Source organism: Oncorhynchus kisutch, linkage group LG27 (genome assembly GCF_002021735.2).
Source record: "Oncorhynchus kisutch isolate 150728-3 linkage group LG27, Okis_V2, whole genome shotgun sequence".
In the NCBI taxonomy this organism is placed as follows: Eukaryota; Metazoa; Chordata; class Actinopteri; order Salmoniformes; family Salmonidae; genus Oncorhynchus; species Oncorhynchus kisutch.
The window spans coordinates 35,271,209-35,294,560 of NC_034200.2; the positions used below are offsets into that span (position 1 = coordinate 35,271,209).

Below are 23,352 nucleotides of genomic sequence, written 5' to 3' on the forward strand. Positions count from 1 at the left end.
CTGATCGTCCTCGCAGTGGCAGACCACGTGTAACAACACCTGCACAGAATCGATACATCCGAACATCACACCTGCGGGACAGGTACAGGATGGAAACAACTGCCCGAGCTACACCAGGAATGCACAAAACCCTCCATCAGTGCTCAGACTGTCCGCAATAGGTTGAGAGAGGCTGGACTGAGGGCTTGTAGGCCTGTTGTAAGGCAGGTCCTCACCTGGCAACAACAACGCCTATGAGCACAAACCCACCGTCACTGGACCAGACAGGACTGGCAAAAAGTGCTCTTCACTGACAAGTCGCAGTTTTGTCTCACCAGCGGTGATAGTCGGATTCGAGTTTATCATTGAAGGAATGAGTGTTACATCGAGGCCTGTACTCTGGAGCGGGATCGATTTGGAGGTGGAGGGTCCGTCATGATCTTGGGCGGTGTGTCACAGCATCATTGCACTGAGCTTGTTGTCATTGCAGGCAATCTCAATGCTGTGCATTACAGGGAAGACATCCTCCTCCCTCATGTGGTACCCTTCCTGCGGGCTCATCCTGATATGACCCTCCAGCATGACAATGCCACCACACACAGAATGAGCAGTATGGCTGATTTCCTGCAAGACAGGAATGTCAGTGTTCTGGCATGGCCAGCGAAGAGCCCGAATCGCAATCCCATTGAGCATGTCTGGGACCTGTTGGATTGGAGGGTGAGGGCTCGGGCCATTCCCCCCAGAAATGTCTGGGAACTTGCAGGTGTCTTGGTGGAAGAGTGGGGTAACATCTCACAGCAAGAACTGGCAAATCTGGTGCAGTCTGGTTGTGTTTATGAAGGTCTTGGGTAACATTAGAATACAAAAAAAAAACATTTCAATGAACACAATAGCATTTTCATGAGTTTATATGTTTATTTATTTTACCTTTATTTAACTAGGCAATTCAGTTAAGAACAAATTCTTATTGTCAATGACGGCCTGTGGAGCTCATGGAACAGCTCTTCTCTTCAATTTTGAGAGTTCCTTGGCAATGGTGAGGGTTTGGGAAAACCTCAGCCTCTTCTCTTTCTGATACTATATAGAATGAAAAACACCTTACCTGCATGTGACTGTAGGTGTAGGACGATTTTAAAAAGTGCCTTTCTGTCAAAAAATGATGTTGTCTTAAAACTGCTTATGACACATTCTGTTTGTGATGTCAACATTCTTACAACATATGTTTGTTAAATATACTTATTTAGGAAAAGTCAAGGACAGAGGGGGGCATGCATTTTAAAATGGCAGAGATATTTGAATTCTAAATTCATATTTAGTCAAAACAACACTTCCAGTGTTAAAAGAAAACCTACTATTTGAACCCTGGTCTGATTGGAGTATGAGGTAAGATGGTCTTTGGCTTTAGTCATTTATTTCTAAAAACCCAGTGGTTTTCTGCTTGCCTTGTGCCATTCTGACAGGAGAGGAGAGCTCTCTAATGGTGCTTGAGCGCCTTGTTGTGTCTGTTATTAAAACTACAGTACAGGATTGTGCATTGATTCTTGTGTGTTGTTTGGGTGTAGGTTAGTATGCATTTCAAGTGTATTTTCCTGATTGAGGTTTGTATATGTATGTTTTTAACAAACACATTTCCGGATCACGAACGCACACACACAGACATACACAAACACGTACACACACAGACATACACAAACAAGTACACACACAGACATACACAAACACGCACACACACCTTTTGTAATCTGGGAAAATGTAATTCTCTGCATCTGCTATTTATTCTGCAGCTTTGCTCTTTTTTTAAAACTCTTTCCTACTTCTACAAGTGTGTGTGTGTGTGTGTGTGTGTGTGTGTGTGTGTGTGTGTGTGTGTGTGTGTTTGAGGAGGAGACGTATGCAGGTTTGGCAGTAATTTATAGCATTTTGTTATCTTGGACTAGAGAAAATATCATAATTGTATACATATTCTTTCAACCCTTGCATATGTATCCATGAAAATGTTACTTAAATAGTTATCTGCATCCGTATGAACAAGTTGATAGTTCTTATTCTGAATAATATACATTTTCTTGAATTGTAATTTAAATAAGTCGTTTAAAATCATTAGGAGGATAATGTCGTATCTATCTCTACGTGTCAGTCCACTCTGACATGGTGATGCATTTTGTAATATTACTGATTTTAGCAGTAGTAATACAGTTATACTAGCCTGGTCCCAGATATGTTTGTGCTGTCTTGTCTTATACAGCACAAACAGGTCTGAAACCAGGCTACAGTTACTATCAATTTACGTGAGTGGACTGCACTTTCCTAATGTGAACAGTAGGTGGTGGTAGCGGAGTAGTTATGGAGGCTACTACAGCACTTGTCTCAGTTGTGTAGCACAACAGCTTCACGTTATCTTTCCTGGGAACACATCGTGATATCAGATATTTGTACTTTATAGCGGGAATCATTAATTGGTGGAACTACCACGCCCGTTTGCGATATTACAACAACAAATACTTTTCTGCAAACAACTAACAGTTTTTTTCCCTCTCGGACATCACTGCCCTCACGATAGAACAGCAGCATATATACTGCACATTATTTTATCACGTTGTGCGACGCGCCTCACCTCCACCTTGTCAACAAAACAATAGCAGCGGCCATGGGGCAGACAGCTATTTCCCCCATTGCAGACCATCTTTAACTGTAACTAAACTGAATCTCATGGTGTGAATATAGTGGTTTCCCCAGTCTTCTTGTATTAGTATTATAATTCATCTGATAATATGTATAGTTATCCTCTCTTAAAAGATGCACTATGCAGAAATTAATTCTGATAGTTAGCCTAATTTCAGTTTTTGTGACAAAACAAGCAAGTATAGTGTATAAGAATCATTCTAGCATCTAAACCATTGTGAAACATATTTTCCATCACAAAAATATTGTATTTTCAGCTGGTGTACAAAACCAAAAGTAAAAGATGCAAAAACAAAACTTAAAAACGGGAAGCATAGTTATCACACATATAGAACAGATCTTACGCTTCTTAGACTTGCTTTGCATGATAATTACAGATCTATACATCACATTTCTATGGGAATTTTGTTAGGTCTGCCAAAAAAAGTGACATATTGCAGCTTTAAAATGTATAGAGAAAGATTAGAAATATCTCGGTCTAGGGGGGATTTTTTTTTTGTTCAATGATACATGAATGCCAGGACAGTCTAACTGAAAAGTTATACTACTTCAAGAGAATACAAATTGACTGGTGCAAAGTCAGTGGGCTATTGAAAGAGACAAGTTAGCAATGATGAGCCTCTTTTCTTGTGTGGAATAAAAAGGTCAGACGATAAAGATGTCATCCAGGAGAGACAGAGGCCTCTACTTTCAGCAGGCTTCATTGTCCTTCCTGTGTGATGGTGAAATGAGCACAGATTTGAATCATTTTTCAACATTTGACAGTCATTCAAAAGATGGTCTCAATACACTGGGTACAATGAGTCTCCGAAGATGTGGTTTGGGTATAGCCGAATTCAAGAGGTCTAATCTTGGTCTGAAACTGGGTCTTGAGGGCTCTAGACAACTACCTTCTATGTGACCTTCTATTGAAGACCTTTGTTGGATGGTGTGGCCACTCCTACATGGAACTGAATGTTAAGAAAACCAAGCATATGGCTATTGGAGCTCACTGACACCAATGAGGACTCTTATCAATGGTGAGCCAGTGGAGACCATTGATCAGTACAAATATTTTGGCACTTTCATTGACAGCAAACTAAGTTGAGGCCAATGTGGATGCTATGTGTTGTTCTTCCTGAGGAATCTCTGCAGTCTCAGAGTGGATAAGACTATTTTCTACAGATCATTAATTGAGTCCAAAAGTATGTGGACACCTGCTTGTCGAACATCTCATTCCAAAATCAAAAGCATTAAAAATGGAGTTGGTCCCCCCTTTGCTGCTATAACAGCCTCCACTCATCTAGAGGCTTTCCACTAGATGATGGAACATTGCTGCAGGGACTTACCCAAACCACACACACACACACACACACACACACACACACACACACACACACACAGTCGCAGTCATTCAAGGGTTTTTCTTTATTTTTTAAACAATTTTCTACATTGTAGAATAATAGTGAAGAAATCACAACTATGAAATAACACATATGGAATCATGTAGTAACCAAAAAAGTGTTAAACATATCAAAATATATTTTATATTTGAGATTCTTCAAAGTAGCCACCCTTTGCCTTGATGACAGACTTGCTCTTTAATCTTTTTTTAAAATGTTCTATTGACATAGTTTCTATAGATTGTAAATTAAAGATACACATTTTTACTATGAGTATTATTAAATTATTGATCGATTGACTATGACTATTCAAAATCACCCAGTAGTACTATCTGCAGAATTAGCTCCAGGTAAATGTTGTACTTCAGCCATTCTTGAACATGCGACCAAAAACAAGCTACATATGGACAGTACCAAAACAAATGATCTAATGATTCTGTCTCTTCGCAGCAAAATCTGTACCCCCCATATATATAAGATTCTATTTGTTGCAAGAATTTTGTAAAATAATTTAAATTGAGAAACTAAGTTTTAAATCCGGCATTGTTTTTGTGTATCAGTTTAGAAACCATGTGTCATTGGAACAAACAATTTTGCAATCTGTACAGCTGTCAATTCTTTGGTCCTTAAGGGAGACTGGTATACTTTTTTATTTATCACAATTTTCTTTAACCAATTTTGGTCTTTAATGCAGAGTTTCTTACTTTCTCCCCCTTTCCGCTTGCTTCTTCCATTATTGTGGTAATGCTGCAATTAGATGGTTGTAATTTTGAGAAGAGCAGACATTTCCATAAATTTTTGTTAGCTGCATGTATGACATATCTCCACCAGTCCTATTTATGATATTATTTACAAAGATTATACTGGTTAAAAAAAAATCTTCAAAAATAATGTGTTTTTTAACAATTCGTATATTTGAGTCTGACCATAATATTTGTTCCGTCTTTTCTGGTGGATTAAACAGAAATCGCAACCAACTTTCTATGGCTTGTCCTTAAAAAAGCAATATTTTGGAGATTATTTCACTTTCAAATAACCGAAAGTAAGAGGTTGTAATCTGGTTTGGATTTAAGAATAACTTTTGTAGGACTGAAGCCTTTAGAAAGATATTTAATGCTTTAATATCTAAATCATTGCTGCCTTCCACATTTATATTCATTATATAAATAGGCCCTGTTTAATTTAGTCTGGCGTGCCATTCCAAATACAATGGAAAAATGCTCATATAAATTTAAAAAACAAGTTGCTAGGTGTAGGCAAGGCCATAAGCAAATAGGTAAACTGGGATATGACTAAATAGTTAAATCAGGGTGATTTTTCCACAAATAGGCAGGTATTTTCCTTTCCATGCAAGATCTTATCTATCTTTGCTAACTTGCTATTAAATTGTATTGTAGTGAGATCATTTCTTTGTTTTGTGGGATATTAACACAGAGTACGTCCACTTCACCGTCAGATCATTTTAATAGTAAACTATAAGGTAATGTAAAGGTTGTATTTTTTTGTGATCAAATACGTAATATAGTACATTTATCATTATTTGGCTGAAATCCAGAGAGGTTAGAACAATTATCTAGATCCTCTATGAGGCTGTGGAGGGATTCTAATTCTAAAATGATCTAGATCCTCTATGAGGCTGTGGAGGGATTCTAATTCTAAAATGATCTAGATCCTCTATGAGGCTGTGGAGGGATTCTAATTCTAAAATGATCTAGATCCTCTATGAGGCTGTGGAGGGATTCTAATTCTAAAATGATCTAGATCCTCTATGAGGCTGTGGAGGGATTCTAATTCTAAAATGATCTAGATCCTCTATGAGGCTGTGGAGGGATTCTAATTCTAAAATGATCTAGATCCTCTATGAGGCTGTGGAGGGATTCTAATTCTAAAATGATCTAGATCCTCTATGAGGCTGTGGAGGGATCCTAATTGTGGATTTAAAAGAAAACATTAAATCATCACCTTTGTTTTTAAGCCCTGGATTTCTAGCCACTTGATATTATTGTTATCTGATTTTAATAGCTAACATTTCAATAGCCATAATAAATAGATATGACGATAGTGAACAACCTTGTTATATTCCTCGACAGTTTAACACTTTCAAATCAAATCAAAGTTTATTTGTCACGTGCGCCAAATACAACAGGTGTAGACCTTTACAGTAAAATGCTTACTTACAGGCTCTAACCAACAGTGGAATTTCTAAAAGGTATTAGGTGAACAATAGGTAAGTAAAGAAATAAAAATGAGTAAAAAGACAGTGAAAAATAACAGTAGCGAGGCTATATACAGTAGCAAGGCTATAAGAGTAGCGAGGCTACATACAGTAGCGAGGTTATATACAGTAGCGAGGCTATATACAGTAGCGAGGCTATACGAGTAGCAAGGCTATATACAGTAGCGAGGCTATATACAGTAGCAAGGCTATATACATTAGCGAGGCTGTATATAGTAGCAAGGTTATATACAGTAGCGAGGCTATATACAGTAGAGAGGCTATAAGAGTAGCGAGGCTATATACAGTAGAGAGGCTATATACAGTAGCAAGGCTATATACAGTAGAGAGACTATATACAGTAGAGAGGCTATATACAGTAGCGAGGCTATAAGAGTAGCGAGGCTATATACAGTAGAGAGGCTATATACAGTAGAGGCTATAAGAGTAGCGAGGCTATATACAGTAGAGAGGCTATATACAGTAGCGAGGCTATAAGAGTAGCGAGGCTATATACAGTAGAGATGCTATATACAGTAGAGAGGCTATATACAGGCACCGGTTAGTGGGGCTGAGAAGTAGACATTATTTACTATTTTACACCTACTGTACATAACTTTACTGTACATACCTTTACTGTACATAACTTTAACCCATTGTATAAGAGATTCTCCAAAATGTAAATATTATATATCATTTCCAGTCATACTTTATCAAAAGCCTTTTCATAACCAGCTATGAACTTAAGGCCTGGTTTCCCAGATTTGTCATAGTGTTCTATTGTTTCCAGTACTTATCTTATATAATCTCCAATGTATCGTCCATGTAAAACAGCAGTGTTATTGGGATGAATAATATACGACAATACCTTTGTAATTCTGTGTGCTATGCATTTTGCATTACAACACTGAAGTGTAAGGGGCCTCCAATTTTTTGTTTAAATGGACTGGGTCTTTATATTTACCACTTGGGTTCCGCTTCAGTAATAATCAAATCAGAACTTCTTGTCGAGTATCTGATAATCTACCATTTGTACAGGAGTGGTTAATACATGCTAATAACGGTCCTCTGAGTACATCACAAAAGGTTTGGTATACCTCAGCTGGTAGGCCATCCAGTTTTCCCCGTCTTTAGGCTTTCATTGCATCAGGAAGTTCCAGGATTACATCAGGAAGTTCCAGGATTGCATCAGGAAGTTCCAGGATTGCATCAGGAAGTTCCAGGATTGCATCAGGAAGTTCCAGGATTGCATCAGGAAGTTCCAGGATTGCATCAGGAAGTTCCAGGAAGTTCCTCCTCGTCTTCACATGAGTCTTTCTGTACAGCTGTTCCTTTTACATTATTCATAGAAAACAAATCCTTTCAATTCATTTAGATTCGTGGAGATGGAGACTGAAATGAAAACGTGCTTAAAGTGCTTTGCTTCCTCTTTCAAAATATAACTTGGATGACTCCGTCATTTGTAACAAGTCAATTAGTAAATTATTTTTGGTAGAATTTCTGCCGTATGCTGAAGATTACAAAATAATTTGGTGCATTTTTCCCCATTTACATTGTGTATATTGATTGTCATGTGTCCATTGATTATTCCACTCAGACTGTATGTGTGTGTGAGTGTGTGATGCTGTAGTCCACCCCCCCAGATCGGCTGTGCCATGGTACAGTCCAGGGAGGCACTGTGAGTCCTGCCTAGTACTGTCGGCAGTCCATTTTTGGAACCCCGACTAGAATAGAGCATCTCTACTTGCATGAAACCGTTTCCAGTTCGTCATGGCAATGTATAATAAGGGCAGACGCCGCAATCAAAGATGTGAGTAGTTAGTCATGTTTCTATGTAAAGGTGTGAGTAGTTAGTCATGTTTCTATGTAAAGATGTGAGTAGTTATTCATGTTTCTATGTAAAGATGTGAGTAGTTAGTCATGTTTCTATGTAAAGATGTGAGTAGTTAGTCATGTTTCTATTTAAAGATGTGAGTAGTTAGTCATGTTTCTATGTAAAGATGTGAGTAGTTAGTCATGTGTCTATATAAAGGTGTGAGTAGTTAGTCATGTTTCTATGTAAAGGTGTGAGTAGTTAGTCATGTTTCTATGTAAAGATGTGAGTAGTTATTCATGTTTCTATGTAAAGATGTGAGTAGTTATTCATGTTTCTATGTAAATATGTATTAATTACAGTATTTACAGTATTACATTATGTACAGTAGAATTTGCACAATTTGTGCTTCTCACGTTCGGCTTCTCTCTCTCTCTATATATATATATATATATTTTTTTTTTTACCAACCAACCAACCCTACAGCAAATCACTATGAAGATGTGTGTGTTGTGTATGAGGATGAGATAGATGTGTGTGTTGTGTATGAGGATGAGACAGATGTGTGTGTTGTGTATGAGGATGAGATAGATGTGTGTGTTGTGTAAGAGGATGAGAAAGATGTGTGTGTGTGTTGTGTATGAGGATGAGATAGATGTGTGTGTTGTGTATGAGGATGAGATAGATGCAACAGGTGGAAGAAGAGGAGTAGAATACATTAAAACCCAGACTTCTCTCTCTCTCTCTCATAAACCTTCACCATATTACTTATTGATTAGCTCCCTGCTTCCTCCATGAGAAAGTCCTCAGAAAAATACGTAAAAGGCTAGTATGAAATGGATGGACCTCCTCTAAGTGGACAGACAGAGTATTGCCCCAGTCACTCAGTTACATCATGCCCCAGTCACTCAGTTACATAATGCCCCAGTCACTCAGTTACATCATGCCCCAGTCACTCAGTTACATCATGCCCCAGTCACTCAGTTACATCATGCCCCAGTCACTCAGTTACATCATGCCCCAGTCACTCAGTTACATCATGCCCCAGTCACTCAGTTACATCATGCCCCAGTCACTCAGTTACATCATGCCCCAGTCACTCAGTTACATCATGCCCCAGTCACTCAGTTACATCATGCCCCAGTCACTCGGTTACATCATGCCCCAGTCACTAAGTTACATCATGCCCCAGTCACTCGGTTACATCATGCCCCAGTCACTAAGTTACATCATTAAACTAAACCTCAGGCAGTTGATTCCAAAAGAGAACTGAAGTGGAGACAACAAACAGCAAGTCAACAGTAATACCAAATGAGATGATAACAAGGATTGTGTATGTACGTATGACAGGGGTTGCCAAAACTTTCTGACCCGCGATCCCATTTTGATATCCATGTAAAGAAAATGATGTAATCAACAGCCAATGTTAACTTTTTTTTAAATTGTGGCGATGACAGTCTGTTACAAATCAGTCTGACACTATTTCCATCTGAAGGAAGTATGCATCAGGAAGGTGTTGGGAAGTTCAGAAGATCATCAGGCAATAATGAGTCGCGACCCCTAGTTTGTGAAACACTGATGTAAGGAGTGTTTTGGAATGTCATCATATGCCTTAGATAATGCCTTGGAAGCCTAAATGCAGTTATAGTATATAGAGAGTTCTATTGAGTGGAATATTTCTGAAGTTGAGTGTTTTTTGGCGTTGAAATGCCATAATATGCTTTAAAATGCCAAGGTAGTGGGCAGGCTGAGGCAGGGATTCAATCTGTATAGAGCTGCCGACAATGCGGCTTTAAAAGGCAATATTCCTGCGTTCGCGAAGACCGCATTCATGGTAAACTATGCATACGTCAGCTCAATCGGAGATGACCTTTTAACGGTGCATCGGCGAAAAAGGGGATTGCAGTTACAGTGTTGACTATAGAGTCATATTGTGCAAAGCCAGAGGCCTTTTGACCTGGTATCTATAGGTCACTATACCATAGAGGAGCATTCATTTAGTATGGATACTAGGAAAAAGAAGCCTTAGTTTGAATTCAAAGTTATTTTATCTATTCAATCCAAGGCATGTTATCGACAAACGCATAGCATTTGACCTTTAAAGGTGATTTACACTTCAGCCGACATGCACAGCGTTTATTGGGAATGCGATCTCCACAAACATCGGGTAAAATGCGCATTGTTGGTTATCTAGTGCAATGCTCTACAACGCGCCTTGGATTAAATCACGGCCTGTCTTGGCTCAGCATCAGGGGGGCTATACACTCTTAGAAAAAAAGTGCTTTCTAGAAACTAAAATTGATCTTCGCGGTCCCCATTGGAGAACCTTGTTGGTTCCAGGTAGAACCTTTTCCACAAGGGTTCTACATGGAACCCCAAATGGTTCTACCTGGAACCAAAAAGTGTTCTCGTACGGGGAGTGTTGAAAAACCCTTTTTTTCTAAGAGTGTAGGGGAGGCTCTTTCTGGCAGGTATGATGTGCCAAACCTCTGTGCCAAGTTTGTCTGTAGAAAACAAGTTTGCTCATCCCCATATGGAGAATAGACTGGTAGGGAGCGCAGATGGATACACTTGTAGAATATCAAATAGTACTTAAAAAAAAAAGTTTAAACATGCATTCTTGATCACACAAAAAAAAGCTCAATTGTTCCAGTCACATGCGTGATAAAGCCCTATACTGAACCATAGATATCAGCCATGCCCTTAAAGAAAGATAAGATAACTCATACCTGGCTCTCCCAGACATCCAGACTTTAAAAGCACAGTTATTATCTGATGGTATCTGTTACCAACGACATGAGAGGTCTCTTACACATTCAAATTCAAGGCACATCGAAACTCTCAAAAAACTCTATCATGAACACAATCTGCTGTTCACTCACGCAACTATACTTTATTGTACGTAGCTAGTCCAATAGAGTTACCATACTGTAGTTTCCTAAAAGGGAGGCATAGACCAAGTGACTGTGAGAGCTCTCAGCATCAGCTTTGATGGTCTCTAAAACACAGGCTGTTCCCTCCATCAAGGCCTGTGGACAGGGATAAGAATGGTTTGAAGAGAGTACAAGCTGATGTAGCAATGCTAATGCTGTACATTCTGCTAAATGGGGATGGTTTTGGCACTTCAGATGTCCTTTGATATCCTTTTAGCCAAAATAGAACATTGTAAAAAGTCAGAGTTCAAATTGTATTTATATGCATGTTCTTATGTCGTGGTCATTGCTTAGCAACACATTATTCGTGTGTGTACCTTGTCTTGCGCACACACACACACACACAACACAACCACATGTACTCTCTCTCTCACACACACACACTCTGTCTCTCACCATATGCACACACTCTCTTACACAACCCCAAAGCACACAATTATATGATTAGTATAATGACTGACATCAATCACAGTACTGTGTGTTCCCTGGATGAACGGCACAGTGTTCACTTAGAGTCCCACTCTTATCATTAGTGACCTCAGCAGGATTCCAGGGGAGAACGTACTCTGTTGAGTGCCACTCTATCATTAGTGACCTCAGCAGGAGTCCAGCGGAGAGTGTCTTTTATGGAATGGATGAGTTGTTCATCAAGACCCTCACAGAGTATGAATGTAAGAAAGGCACTGTGTGATCTACTGTAGCTGTCTCTGTGATGTAGCTGTATGTATGTGTTTTCTGTGTGTGCGTGCTTGTGCCTGTCTGTCCTATTACCTTGAGAGACCCTCAGGGCTCATAGGATTGAGCCGACAGACAGACGCTTCAACACTGATATCATCTCACTCCCCGACCAGTGTCCTGCCACTCTGAATGGGACAGGGATGAGGTGTGAGTCAGTGCTGTCAATGTGTGTGCAGATGTTTCCTTATCTGTTGTACTACTCTGTATTTATTCAGGGAAAACCCATTGAGACCAGGGTGTCATTCCCAAGGGTGCCCTGATCACAACAATACGACAACCAATGTACAACAAAACGGCAATCGATACAAAACAGTTACATTCCTCAGCTGCTAGGTCTTCAATCAGCACCCTGAACTGCCAGAGAGGCACCAGAATATCCCAATTGTAATGAGTTCTGCAAATTGTCCCAGCAGTGAGGCGCATTCAAACTTAAATGCGGATTTACCTAATTCAGCGGAGACCCGAGGAAGTTAACTAACCCTGTGAACTGGTTTGGTAACACGTCTTTATACTTCAATAATGAAGTTAGGTAAGTCGGGAAGCTTGTGTAGTAGAGCTTTGTAAACAAAAAGGGAGAAATCAAGAGATCTACAGGACTTTAATGAGGACCAGCCAACCTTTTGATAGAGGACGCAGTGAGGAGTATTAAAACTGTCACCTGTGATAAAGCGAAGGGCGCTACGGTAGACGGCATCCAAAGGTTTAGGAGAAATGGCTGCTGCATTCTAGTAAATTGAGTCACCATAGTCAAGAACTGGCAGGGAAGTTTACTCTACAATCTGCTTGCTGCTGTTTCGCGAGAGGCAAGATCTATTTCTAAAAAAGAAGCCCGCTTTAAATTTTTGCTTTTTAATAAGTTCATCCTGTGTTTTTTTAACATTAAATCCTTCAAAAACCCCAGATATTTTTAGAAGAAAAAAAAACTTGCCCAAATGAATAGCCCCGTTGGAAAATATAAACGGACTGTTTGAAAATGTGAATCACATTTTTTTTTCACGTATCCCAGTTTGGGAATACCTGTCCTCGGCCAATGACTTCTCCAAAAGATAACTGGAGTCAGGAGTCAGCTAACCTGGAGTCCAATCAATAAGATTGGAGATGTTTTATAGAGCTGCCCTGCCCTATAAAAAAAAATTACAATTGGAGTTTGTTATTCACAAGAAGCATTACTTGATGTGAACCATGGCTCGAAACAAAAGAGATCTCAGAAGACCTAAGATTAATTGTTGACTTGCATAGAGCTGGAAAGGGTTACAAAAGTATCTCTAAAAGCCTTGACGTTCATCAGTCCATGGTAAGACAAATTGTATATAAATGGAGAAAGTTCAGCACTGTTGCTACTCTCCCTAGGAGTGGCCGTCCTGCAAAGATGACTGCAAGAGCACAGCACAGAATTTTCAATGAGGTGAAGAAGAATCCCAGAGTGTCAGCAAAATTTCTGGAACATGCTAACAACTATGTTGACGAGGCCACTAAACCAAAATGGTGTTCATGGGAGGACACCATGGAAGAATCCACTGCTGTCCAAAAAAAACATTACAGCACGCCTGAAGTTTGCAAAAGAGCACTTGGGTGTTCCACAGCGCTACTGGCTAAATATTCGGTGAACAGATTACAGTTGAGTTGTTTGGAAGGAACATAAAAAAGGCACAAGCACACCAACATCAAAACCTCATCCCAACTGTAAAGTATTGTGGAGAGAGCGTCATGGTTTGGGGCTGCTTTGCTTGGATCATCGATGGAAAAAATGAATTCCCAAGTTCATCAAGACATTTTGCCGGAGAATGTAAGGCTATCTGTCCGCCAATTGAAGCTCAACAGAAGTTAGGTGATGCAACAGGACAACGACCCAAAACACAGAAACAAATCAACAGAATTGCTTCAACAGAAAAAAAATACGCCTTCTGGAGTGGCCCAGTCAGAGTCCTGACCTTCTGGAGTGGCACAGTCAGAGTCCTGTCCTTCTGGAGTGGCCCAGTCAGAGTCCTGACCTTCTGGAGTGGCCCAGTCAGAGTCCTGGCCTCAACCAGATTGAGATGCTGTGGCATGACTTCAAAAGAGCGATTCACACCAGACATCCCAAGAATATTGCTGAACTGAAACAGTTTTGTAAAGATGAATGGTTCAATATTCCTCCTGACCGTTGTGCAGGTCTGATCCGCAACTACATAAAAAGTTTGGTTGAGGTTATTGCTGCCAAAGGAGGGTCTACCAGTTATTAAATCCAAGAGTTCACATACCCACCCTGCACTGTGAATGTTTACACGGTGTGTTCAATGAAGACATGAAAACATATACATTGTTTGTGTGTTATTAGTTTAAGCAGACTGTGTCTGTGTTTGTTGTGACATAGATGAAGATCAGATACAATTGTATGACCAATTTATGCAGAAATCCAGGTAATTCCAAAGGGTTCACATACTTTTTCTTGCCACTGTATATTGCCACTGCATACGTGCTGCTCTCCACTTTCTGGAGGACCGAGTTTTCAAATCAGTGGAATTAGAGTATGATAGCTAAGGAGATGGAGAAAACACCTGTCCCCGGATTACATCTTCAAACTAAGGTCAACCATGGCATCCATGACAGGGAGAAGCGTCCATTCCACGTATACAGAAAGGATAGTCTAGCTTGTTACATTTTCAGATATTACACGTTTCAAATTTTGACAAAGTCTTTTTCATTTCAAGTTAAAGTGTACTGTTAGCTAGCTCGTTATTCATATCTCAGAGCCATTTGCTTTGCTAGTTATTGCTGGTTTGTTAGCTAACATTGAATCTAGTTGGTTAGCTACCTGCAGATTCATGCAGGGTAGAAACATCATAAATTGTGATTATGGTTCATTGTTTAGCTAGCTAGCTACATGTCATGACAAAATAATCCACTATGCAAGCATCCATTTCAATAGGGCGAGTAAAATGGTCAGTGAGCTGTTCTCTCATTTGTGTCTGGAAGTAGCTAGCAAGCTAGCCAACGTTAGCCAGTTAGTTTGGGGGCTTGACTGCTGTTGTTAGGTCAGCTAGCTGTTTGATCTGTGTAGTATAGTAATATTATTCGTATCTCAGAACCATTTACTTTGCTAGATATAGCCTAATGTTAACTAACTAACATTGAACCTGGTTGGTTAGCTACCTGCAGATTCATGCAGGGTAGTAACGTCATGAGTTGGGATTATGGTTTATTGTTTAGCTAGCTAGCTACAGGTCTTAGACTTGACACCATCAAAAATCACACATTGTGTCTGTCCTGTCTGACCACTTCCAATGAGCCTGATTTCAGTAAACCTTTGAATGAGTGTTTAACAGTGTGAAAGACCATGGAAAGATCTATAAATAGGGCAGCACAATTGATTTTTTATCATCTAGGCAATTTAACACATCTAAAACAAGCGCAGCTGCTGAAACGGTGTTATGTCCAGGTATAAAACCGGACTGGTGCACATTAAGAATAGAGTGAGAAGTTAAAGTTATTAGCTGCTAGTTGGCCATGGATTAAAAAAAGTATGTGTGGTCTGTGTGACAGTGATCCTGAAGCTGCTGTGCTTGTCTTCCAGACATAAACATGGCAGGAGAACCAAGACCCTACAGGCCAAAGGTGGTGGGCTCCAAGAGGCCCCTCTCCTCTCTCTACAGGTCAGAGTCATAGCATGACCATAGAAATAGATTGTCATTCTGTGAGCAGGACAACCATAGAAACACTTTGTACTACTCTATAAATAGAGTTGGCTAAAGGAGCGTTTCTCAAACCCTTTTTTTGTGCCAGAGAGTGACAAGCTATGCCCACTTCCTTCTTGGAAGACCACTTTCATTAAAACCACTTACATTAATAAACCACTTACACTAAAAACCCACTTACATTTATAAAACCACTTACACTAAAACCCACTTACATTAATACTAGCCCTTGAGTAGGGACAAAATCAGTGTCAACCATACCAGGGACTGATCAACATCCCTTTTATTGTTTTGGTAGTGTATCAGTGGCTTATTGTATGTACATCTCTATTTCTGTCTTTAGTGGCTATGAGTTTGACTACGACTATTACAGAGAGGATTTCTACAGCAGGTATGGAAATCATTCTGCTCTGTTCTATTCTAGTATTTGTTTTGGTAAACAATGTACTCCGCTTTACCTATTTAACTACTTCTTAAAACTTTTGCCCCTCTCACCTTTCCTCGTCTCCCCAGATTATTTGATTATCATGGACGCGTGGTGGAGCCCCCCATCCGATCGCCGATACCGGCCAAACGCTCTCGTGTGGTGGTCCCGTCCCTGCGGCGAATCAAATCTTCCTTGCCGGTCAGGACCTGCTCTGACTCCTTTTCTTATTCCAGACCTCTTCCTCCGTCCTCGCCTCTATCTCTCACTTCTGGGTCTTCAGCTGCAGGATCTATGTGTATGTCTAATACTCTAGTCACTCTGCCTGCCTCTATCCTCCCCTCTCTCTGTCCTACTCTTTCTCCCTCTATCCTCCCCTCTCTCTATCCTACTCTTTCTCCCTCTATCCTCTCCTCTCTCTATCCTACTCTTTCTCCCTCTATCCTCTCCTCCCTCTGTCCTACTCTTTCTCCCTCTATCCTCCCCTCTCTCTATCCTATCTCTGTCTTCGGATCCTCTGTCCTCCCCTCTCCTCTCCTTTCTTTGTCCTCCCCTCTCCCTCCGTTCTCACCTCTTTCCCCTATCACTGTCCTCCCCTCTCCCTCCGTTCTCACCTCTCTCCCCTATCTCTGTCCTCCCCTCTCCCTCCGTTCTCACCTCTCTCCCCTATCTCTGTCCTCCCCTCTCCCTCCGTTCTCACCCCTATCTCTGTCCTCCCCTCTCCCCCTTCTGCACTGCTCTGTCTGTCTCCTACTCTTTGACATAACTGTTTTGGTGAAGTCATAGTTAAGAAGCATATTCTTTTCAAGAAACATAATTTGTCTCCATTTTTGTATATTCCCAGTAAAGACCGACCAGTTGGTAACCATCAAACAGGAGCTGTCCCAGATCAAGACCAAGATCGACTCTCTACTGGGGCGTCTGGAGAGGATTGAGAGACAGCATCGCACAGAGGCAGGTAAGAGTGTTCAGACTGTGTGTGTCCTGTTGTGTGAGTGTCAGACTAACCTTTAACCTGACCTCATCTTCTCTCTATCTCTCATCCCCCCCTCCCCCCAGCAGCCCAGAGGAAACAGGGAGGAGTGTATAAGTGTCTCCGTGCCAAGACAGCGGACCTCTCCGGAGACTTGGAGGCGGGAGAGATGACAGATGAAGCCAACGAGGATGTCTTTGACGATGAAGGCACTAACGATATGGTGAGGAGGCCAAGGGTTATTTTAGGTATTTTATTAGGATCCCCATTAGCTGTTGCAAAAGCAGCAGCTAATCTTCCTGGGGCCCACACAAAACATAATACAGAACGACAGAATACAGAACATCAATAGACAAGAACAGCTCAAGGACAGAACTACATAAAAAAAAATGTAAATGTCAAGTTAGAGGTTAGTCTGTCATCGTACATCTGAAGTCTTAATGGGGTCAAATGACACCCTATTCCCTATGTAGTGCACTACTTTTGCCCAGAGCCCTATGTGGATGATACCTAAGCAGCATTATGAGTAAGCCACTGTGTGTTGTTAAACAATATACAATGGGTGAGTCTAATCCTGAATGCTGAATGGTTAAAACAGTATCACTGCTTACTGTGTTGTTTTCTTCTTTTCAGATAGAAAATCACTTATCAGACATTGACAATTGAGAGAGGTCAGTTATTACTCAGGTGACATGTTTGGTTAAATTTAAACGTGTTAATTAGAAGTGTTTATTATAAGTGTCAGTGTAAGGGCCAGTGGGTGTAGGCTTTTGTTCCAGCCAAGCGGTAGCGACGTGCATTCCAGATCTTTTGGCTCCGCTCACCGAAAATGAGCCGTCTATTTGGATGACAAAAAAACAACATGAAAAATAGCACATTTCATAGCAAAAAAATGCAACATTGCAAAAATTTTAGCGTGGACCAGAATGAGGCTTTTCCCCCGACAACCTATTGTTCCTGCCGTGGCTCAGGAATCACCATCTCCAGGGAATGTTTTTACAACTTACCTACAGATAATCATAGTCGTTGTCCTCATAAAGCAATAGTAGGATCGTTCCACCAATTCAGTGCCTTTTGAGAAGAGTAAACTTGGTGCAAATTTAAATACATGTACATTTCATAAAAATGTTTCCATTCTGTCATAAAGAGCACATGTTAATAAAACACAACTTAATAAAAAATGTTTCCATCTCAAGAGGTTAAGTAAAAATGTTTACTACAGGGTTGAGGATTTCATTTTAAACTCAGCCATATATCCCTGTCTGACTGGGGAATGGAAGCTTAGTGTGAAACAGGGAGGGGCAATTGAATGCAAGCTAAAAAAAATAATAACAGACATTGTTATTATTATTTTTTTGCCTGTCTACAGTATCTATGGTATCTATGGTTAACGTGACCCACTCAGTTTTCCACCACAAAACACCAGAAAAATGTCAAAAAAAAGTAGAACCAACTCACCTTCTTTTACAATATGATGTCTATTTCTTTAGAAAAAAGGAATAGTTTCACTATATTAAAATGAGAGTTCAGTTCATGTAACAGGTGTGACTTTAAAATGAGAAACAGATGTAAATGAATCACATGAAGTAAAAAATAATCATCCTCAGAAATGACTTGTAAAAACAACAACATAACTAGGGCTTCACAATGATGGTGAAAACGTGACATTTTGGGGTTAAAATCTTCCCAGAAGTCACTGCGGGTGCATGGAGGGACATGTGAAAATACTTCAGCAAGTCTTTACTCAGAGAGACAAATGAGCGGCTCGGAGACAGATGCAATTCGGATCCTGAGGTTCACTAAAGAGATCTGTTTGTTCACGAACAACCCATCCCTACCAAGCAATAAGACACCTGATAGCAATGATCAGCAAATCATAGTCTTCCATCAAGACTTTTAAAATCAGGTTTGTTATGGCTTGGTTGGCCACAAAAGCCTTCACCGACACAGGCTCACTGCGGATAAGAATGGCCACAACTCGTTTGACTTAATATGATTAGTCCATAGAATGCAGGGATTAGCCTGGCCCCAGATATGTTTGTGTTGTCTTGCCAACTCCTATGGTCTGTCTTGCAAGAGCACAAACAGATCTGGTACCAGGCTAGGAAAACAGATCTGGTACCAGGCTAGGAAAACAGATCTGGTACCAGGCTAGGAAAACAGATCTGGTACCAGGCTAGGAAAACAGATCTTGTACCAGGCTAGGAATTTGCTCCATAGGAAATTGCTGTGTTTTACTTGTCTTTATTTCAAGTTTTTCTAAATTGCCTGTCATTTTTGGTGTCTATAGCAGTAAAATGGCTGTTTTTCAGCAGTTATCTCTGATGTCTGTTGAGCATGTCAAAAAGACAACCTCTCTCCCTCCCCTTTTCCCTCTGCTGGGTCTCATTGAAATGACCCCTGATTTGTCTAATATTTTCGGGGGCAGATCAGATATTTTTTTTATATAATATTGGAGGAAACTCCCATTCTAAGGTTCTCCTTGATTAGGATGAGGATGTTGACGATGACAATAATAATTAATATTGTTTTTGGCTTTTACTGATCATGACAATAAGGTTCACAATTAAAATAATTCATCTTATTGTGTGTTGTTATGCTTCTTGTTCGCAGGGAGGTAAAAATAAAGCCTCATTGGTGGTTTGAAGAATCAATAGACAACATCAGGACCTGAATGACCAATCAATGACCTGATCAATGGAAAAAAGGAAAAGACTCTCAGAGAGAAAGACTCATGGACCAGTGTGCTTGTTTGCCCATCAAGACACAACACTGTGTGCGTATTGATGCGGTACTACAATGTTGTACTTTAATTTCATACAATACATGTACCAGACTACTGTATTTTATTCTAGTCATCTAAGAAATGAGTTCATGCAGGGTGTGAAAAAAAGAGTTGCTCTCATTGAGTGTGGCTTACATGCACACAATAATGTGATTGTGGATAGTCAGATGAATATAATAGTTCAATTAAAACATTTACATGCTTTGCAAGAGGAACGATTTCTCTAATAATCCTGTTTACATGGACACGTGAAAATCAGGCTACCGAAAATCGGCAATCAAAATAGATGTTCTAGTAAGAACATTTGATTCTGAGTTTGGACATTTAAAGTTTATATTTGAAACCTACTTCTACTTGCGCATACATTCAGTAGTTCCTCAACTCACTTCACTTGTGCTTAATAGGGAGGCTCGCTTGGCTGGTGCTAGAAAATTTGCATATCAAATACACCACAGGAACGCCGTTTAAGATGCTTATGTGTTCTAATAAATCTAAAGAAGCTCAGAAAAACATAATTTTTTAAAATCGGCATATGCTTACTTTTATTTTGACCGTACACCGATTAAGATAAGCAGAGTAAGGTGGTTACATGACTATTGTATAATCTGTCTACTGTCATAAATCAGTTTGATATCGAATTATTAGTGTGCATGTAAACATACTCATTGTTCTCAGACTAATAGTTCTGGTTTCAAGGTATTATCGTCTAAAACGTGAATGGCAAAATTCAGAAGAAATGTTTTGTTGGAATTGTGACTTTGCATTTTAATTTATTTGTTGAAACTGTTGTATGGCCACCTATGAAATGGGTTAGGGGACAAGACAAAAAGGTTTTAGAAATTAGTCTCGCAGGGAGCAGTTTTCAGATGTTGTTTGAAAATGGTAGACCACAAAATTCTGCCATTTGTTTAATATTGGCACTAAAATGTGTGTTATTTAATAAACTACAGTACCAGTCAAAAGTTGACACACCTACTCATTCCAGGGTTTTTCTTTATTTTTTACTATTTTCTACAATGTTGAATAATAGTGAAGACATCAAAACTATGAAATAACAAAAATGGACTCATGTAGTAACCAAAAAAAGTGTTAAACAAATCAAAATATATTTTATATTCTTCAAAGTAGCCACCCATGTCTTGATGACGGCCTTCCACACTCTTGGCATTCTCTCAACCCATGTTCATGTACAATGGCTGATGAGCACTGATATGTTTTATCTATAATTTCTCTTCAAATGACAAGGATTTGCCAGTAGATTGTTGACTTTACTCACGATGACGACTGCTAGCTAAGATTTTGAAAGTATGATGTTGCCATGATCAGTACACACATAGCTTCCTACGGTAGATAGAAAGTGATTTGACGTCATTTTATCTGTGGCCAATGACCATGAACCTTCTTGGATGGGCACTTCTAATGTAAATCAATGTCAGCACCCAAGGGGCTTGAATTTGAGAGCTCTACCCTTAGATTTGGCCGAGACGTAGTGTCCCCATGAGTAACAGAACACCGAGTCCAATTACAGCACAACTAGAGAACATTACCAACCCCTATGCTCCGTATTTTCCTCTGGCTGCCCCACCACCACAGAAAGCACTGAGCTAGACTGAAACACCTGCATTTTGGAGCTGCCTTACTCAAGAAAGCAAAAAAGAGACCATGTTTGTATGGAGTTTTTATTAACTCAATGTTTTTTTAAATACCATTTTTACATTGTTTGCAAACTAATATGTGACACGTATCAATGCCAAAATAACATGCAATACAGGCAACCCCCTCATTTTTTATAGCAAAAAAACAAATCTAATTGTATTTGTCATATGCGTCGAATATAACAGGTTTAAACTTTACAGGGAAATGCTTACCTAGAAGACCTTAACCAACAATGCTTTGAGAAGTTAAGACAAATGCGTTAAATAAAAAATAGATAAGTAAAAAAAAAATGAAAATAAGAGTAAAAGATAATTAAACAGCAGCAGTAAAATACAGGGGGTACCGGTTAGTCAAGGTAATATGTACATGTAGATAGAGTTAAAGTGACCATGCATAGATAATAAACAGAAAGTAGCAGCAGCGTAAAGAGGGATCTGGGTAGCCCTTTGATTAGCTAGTCAGGAGTCTTATGGCTTGGGGGTATTAAGAAGCCTTTTAGACCTAGACTTGGCGCTCCGGTACCGCTTGTCGTGCGGTAGCAGAGAGAACAGTCTATGACTAGGGTGGCTGGGGTCTTTGACCATTTTTAGGACCTTCCTCTGACACAGCCTGGTATAGATGTCCTGGATGGCAGGAAGCGTGGCCCCAGTGATGTACTGGCCGTACACACTACCCTTTGTAGTGCCTTGCGGTCGGAGGCCGAGCAGTTGCCATACCACGCAGTGATGCAACCAGTCATGCTCTCGATGGTGCAGCTGTAGAACCTTGAGGATCAGAGGACCCATGCCAAATCTTTTCAGTCTCCTGAGGGGGAATAGGATTTGTGGTGCTCTCTGCACGTGTGTTTGGACCATGATAGTTTGTTGGTGATGTGGACACCAAGGACCTTGAAGTTCTCAACCTGCTCCACTGCAGCCCCGTCGATGAGAATGGCGGCGAGCTCGGTCCTCCTTTTCCTGTAGTCCACAGTCATCTCCGTTGGTAGTATATACGTGATCATAGCTCGTCTATTTTATTATACACTGCTCAAAAAAATAAAGGGAACACTTAAACAACACAATGTAACTCCAAGTCAATCACATTTCTGTGAAATCAAACTGTCCACTTAGGAAGCAACACTGATTGACAATAAATTTCACATGCTGTTGTGCAAATAGAATAGACAACAGGTGGAAATATTAGGCAATTAGCAAGACACCCCCAATAAAGGAGTGGTTCTGCAGGTGGGGACCACAAACCATTTCTCAGTTCCTATGCTTCCTGGCTGATGTTTTGGTCACTTTTGAATGCTGGCGGTGCTTTCACTCTAGTGGTAGCATGAGACGGAGTCTACAACCCACACAAGTGGCTCAGGTAGTGCAGCTCATCCAGGATGGAATATCAATGCGAGCTGTGGCAAGAAGATTTCTTTGGGGGGCCGCACAGCCCTCCATATGCTCGCCAGAGGTAGCCTGACTGCCATTAGGTACCGAGATGAGATCCTCAGACCCCTTGTGAGATCATATGCTGGTGCAGTTGGCCCTGGGTTCCTCCTAATGCAAGACAATGCTAGACTTCATGTGGCTGGAGTGTGTCAGCAGTTCCTGCAAGAGGAAGGCATTGATGCTATGGACTGGCCTGCCCGTTCCCCAGACCTGAATCCAATTGAGCACATCTGGGACATCATGTCTCGCTCCATCCACCAACGCCACGTTGCATGCTTTAGTCCCGGCATGGGAGGATGCTTTAGTCCCGGCATGGGAGGAGATCCCTCAGGAGACCATCCGCCACCTCATCAGGAGCATGCCCAGGCGTTGTAGGGAGGTCATACAGGCACGTGGAGGCCACACACACACTACTGAGCCTCATTTTGACATGTTTTAAGGACATTACATCAAAGTTGGATCAGCCTGTAGTGTGGTTTTCCACTTTAATTTTGAGTGTGACTCCAAATCCAGACCTCCATAGGTTGATAAATTTGATTTCCATTGATAATTTTTGTGTGATTTTGTTGTCAGCACATTCAACTATGTAAAGAAAAAAGTATTTAATAAGAATATTTCATTCATTCAGATATAGGATGTGTTATTTTAGTGTTCCCTTCATTTTTTTGAGCAGT

General features: G+C 40.3%; 1 protein-coding gene across 2 annotated transcripts in view; it reads left to right on the forward strand.

The window, feature by feature from the left end:
• LOC109872295 (RNA-binding Raly-like protein) overlaps positions 1–20,577 on the forward strand; it is a 30,319-nt gene extending 9,742 nt beyond the window's left edge. The window contains exons 2-8 of one of the 2 annotated variants that reach the window (XM_031806371.1): positions 15,296–15,374; positions 15,760–15,807; positions 15,930–16,138; positions 16,685–16,798; positions 16,900–17,036; positions 17,447–17,484; positions 19,427–20,577. In XM_031806371.1, the coding sequence (XP_031662231.1) occupies positions 15,296–15,374; positions 15,760–15,807; positions 15,930–16,138; positions 16,685–16,798; positions 16,900–17,036; positions 17,447–17,479 (620 nt within the window). In that variant the 3' untranslated portion in view covers positions 17,480–17,484; positions 19,427–20,577. The remainder of the gene's footprint in view (positions 1–15,295; positions 15,375–15,759; positions 15,808–15,929; positions 16,139–16,684; positions 16,799–16,899; positions 17,037–17,446; positions 17,485–19,426) is intronic. The other variant, XM_031806372.1, reaches the window with a different exon arrangement.
• Positions 20,578–23,352: the final 2,775 nt, after the last annotated feature.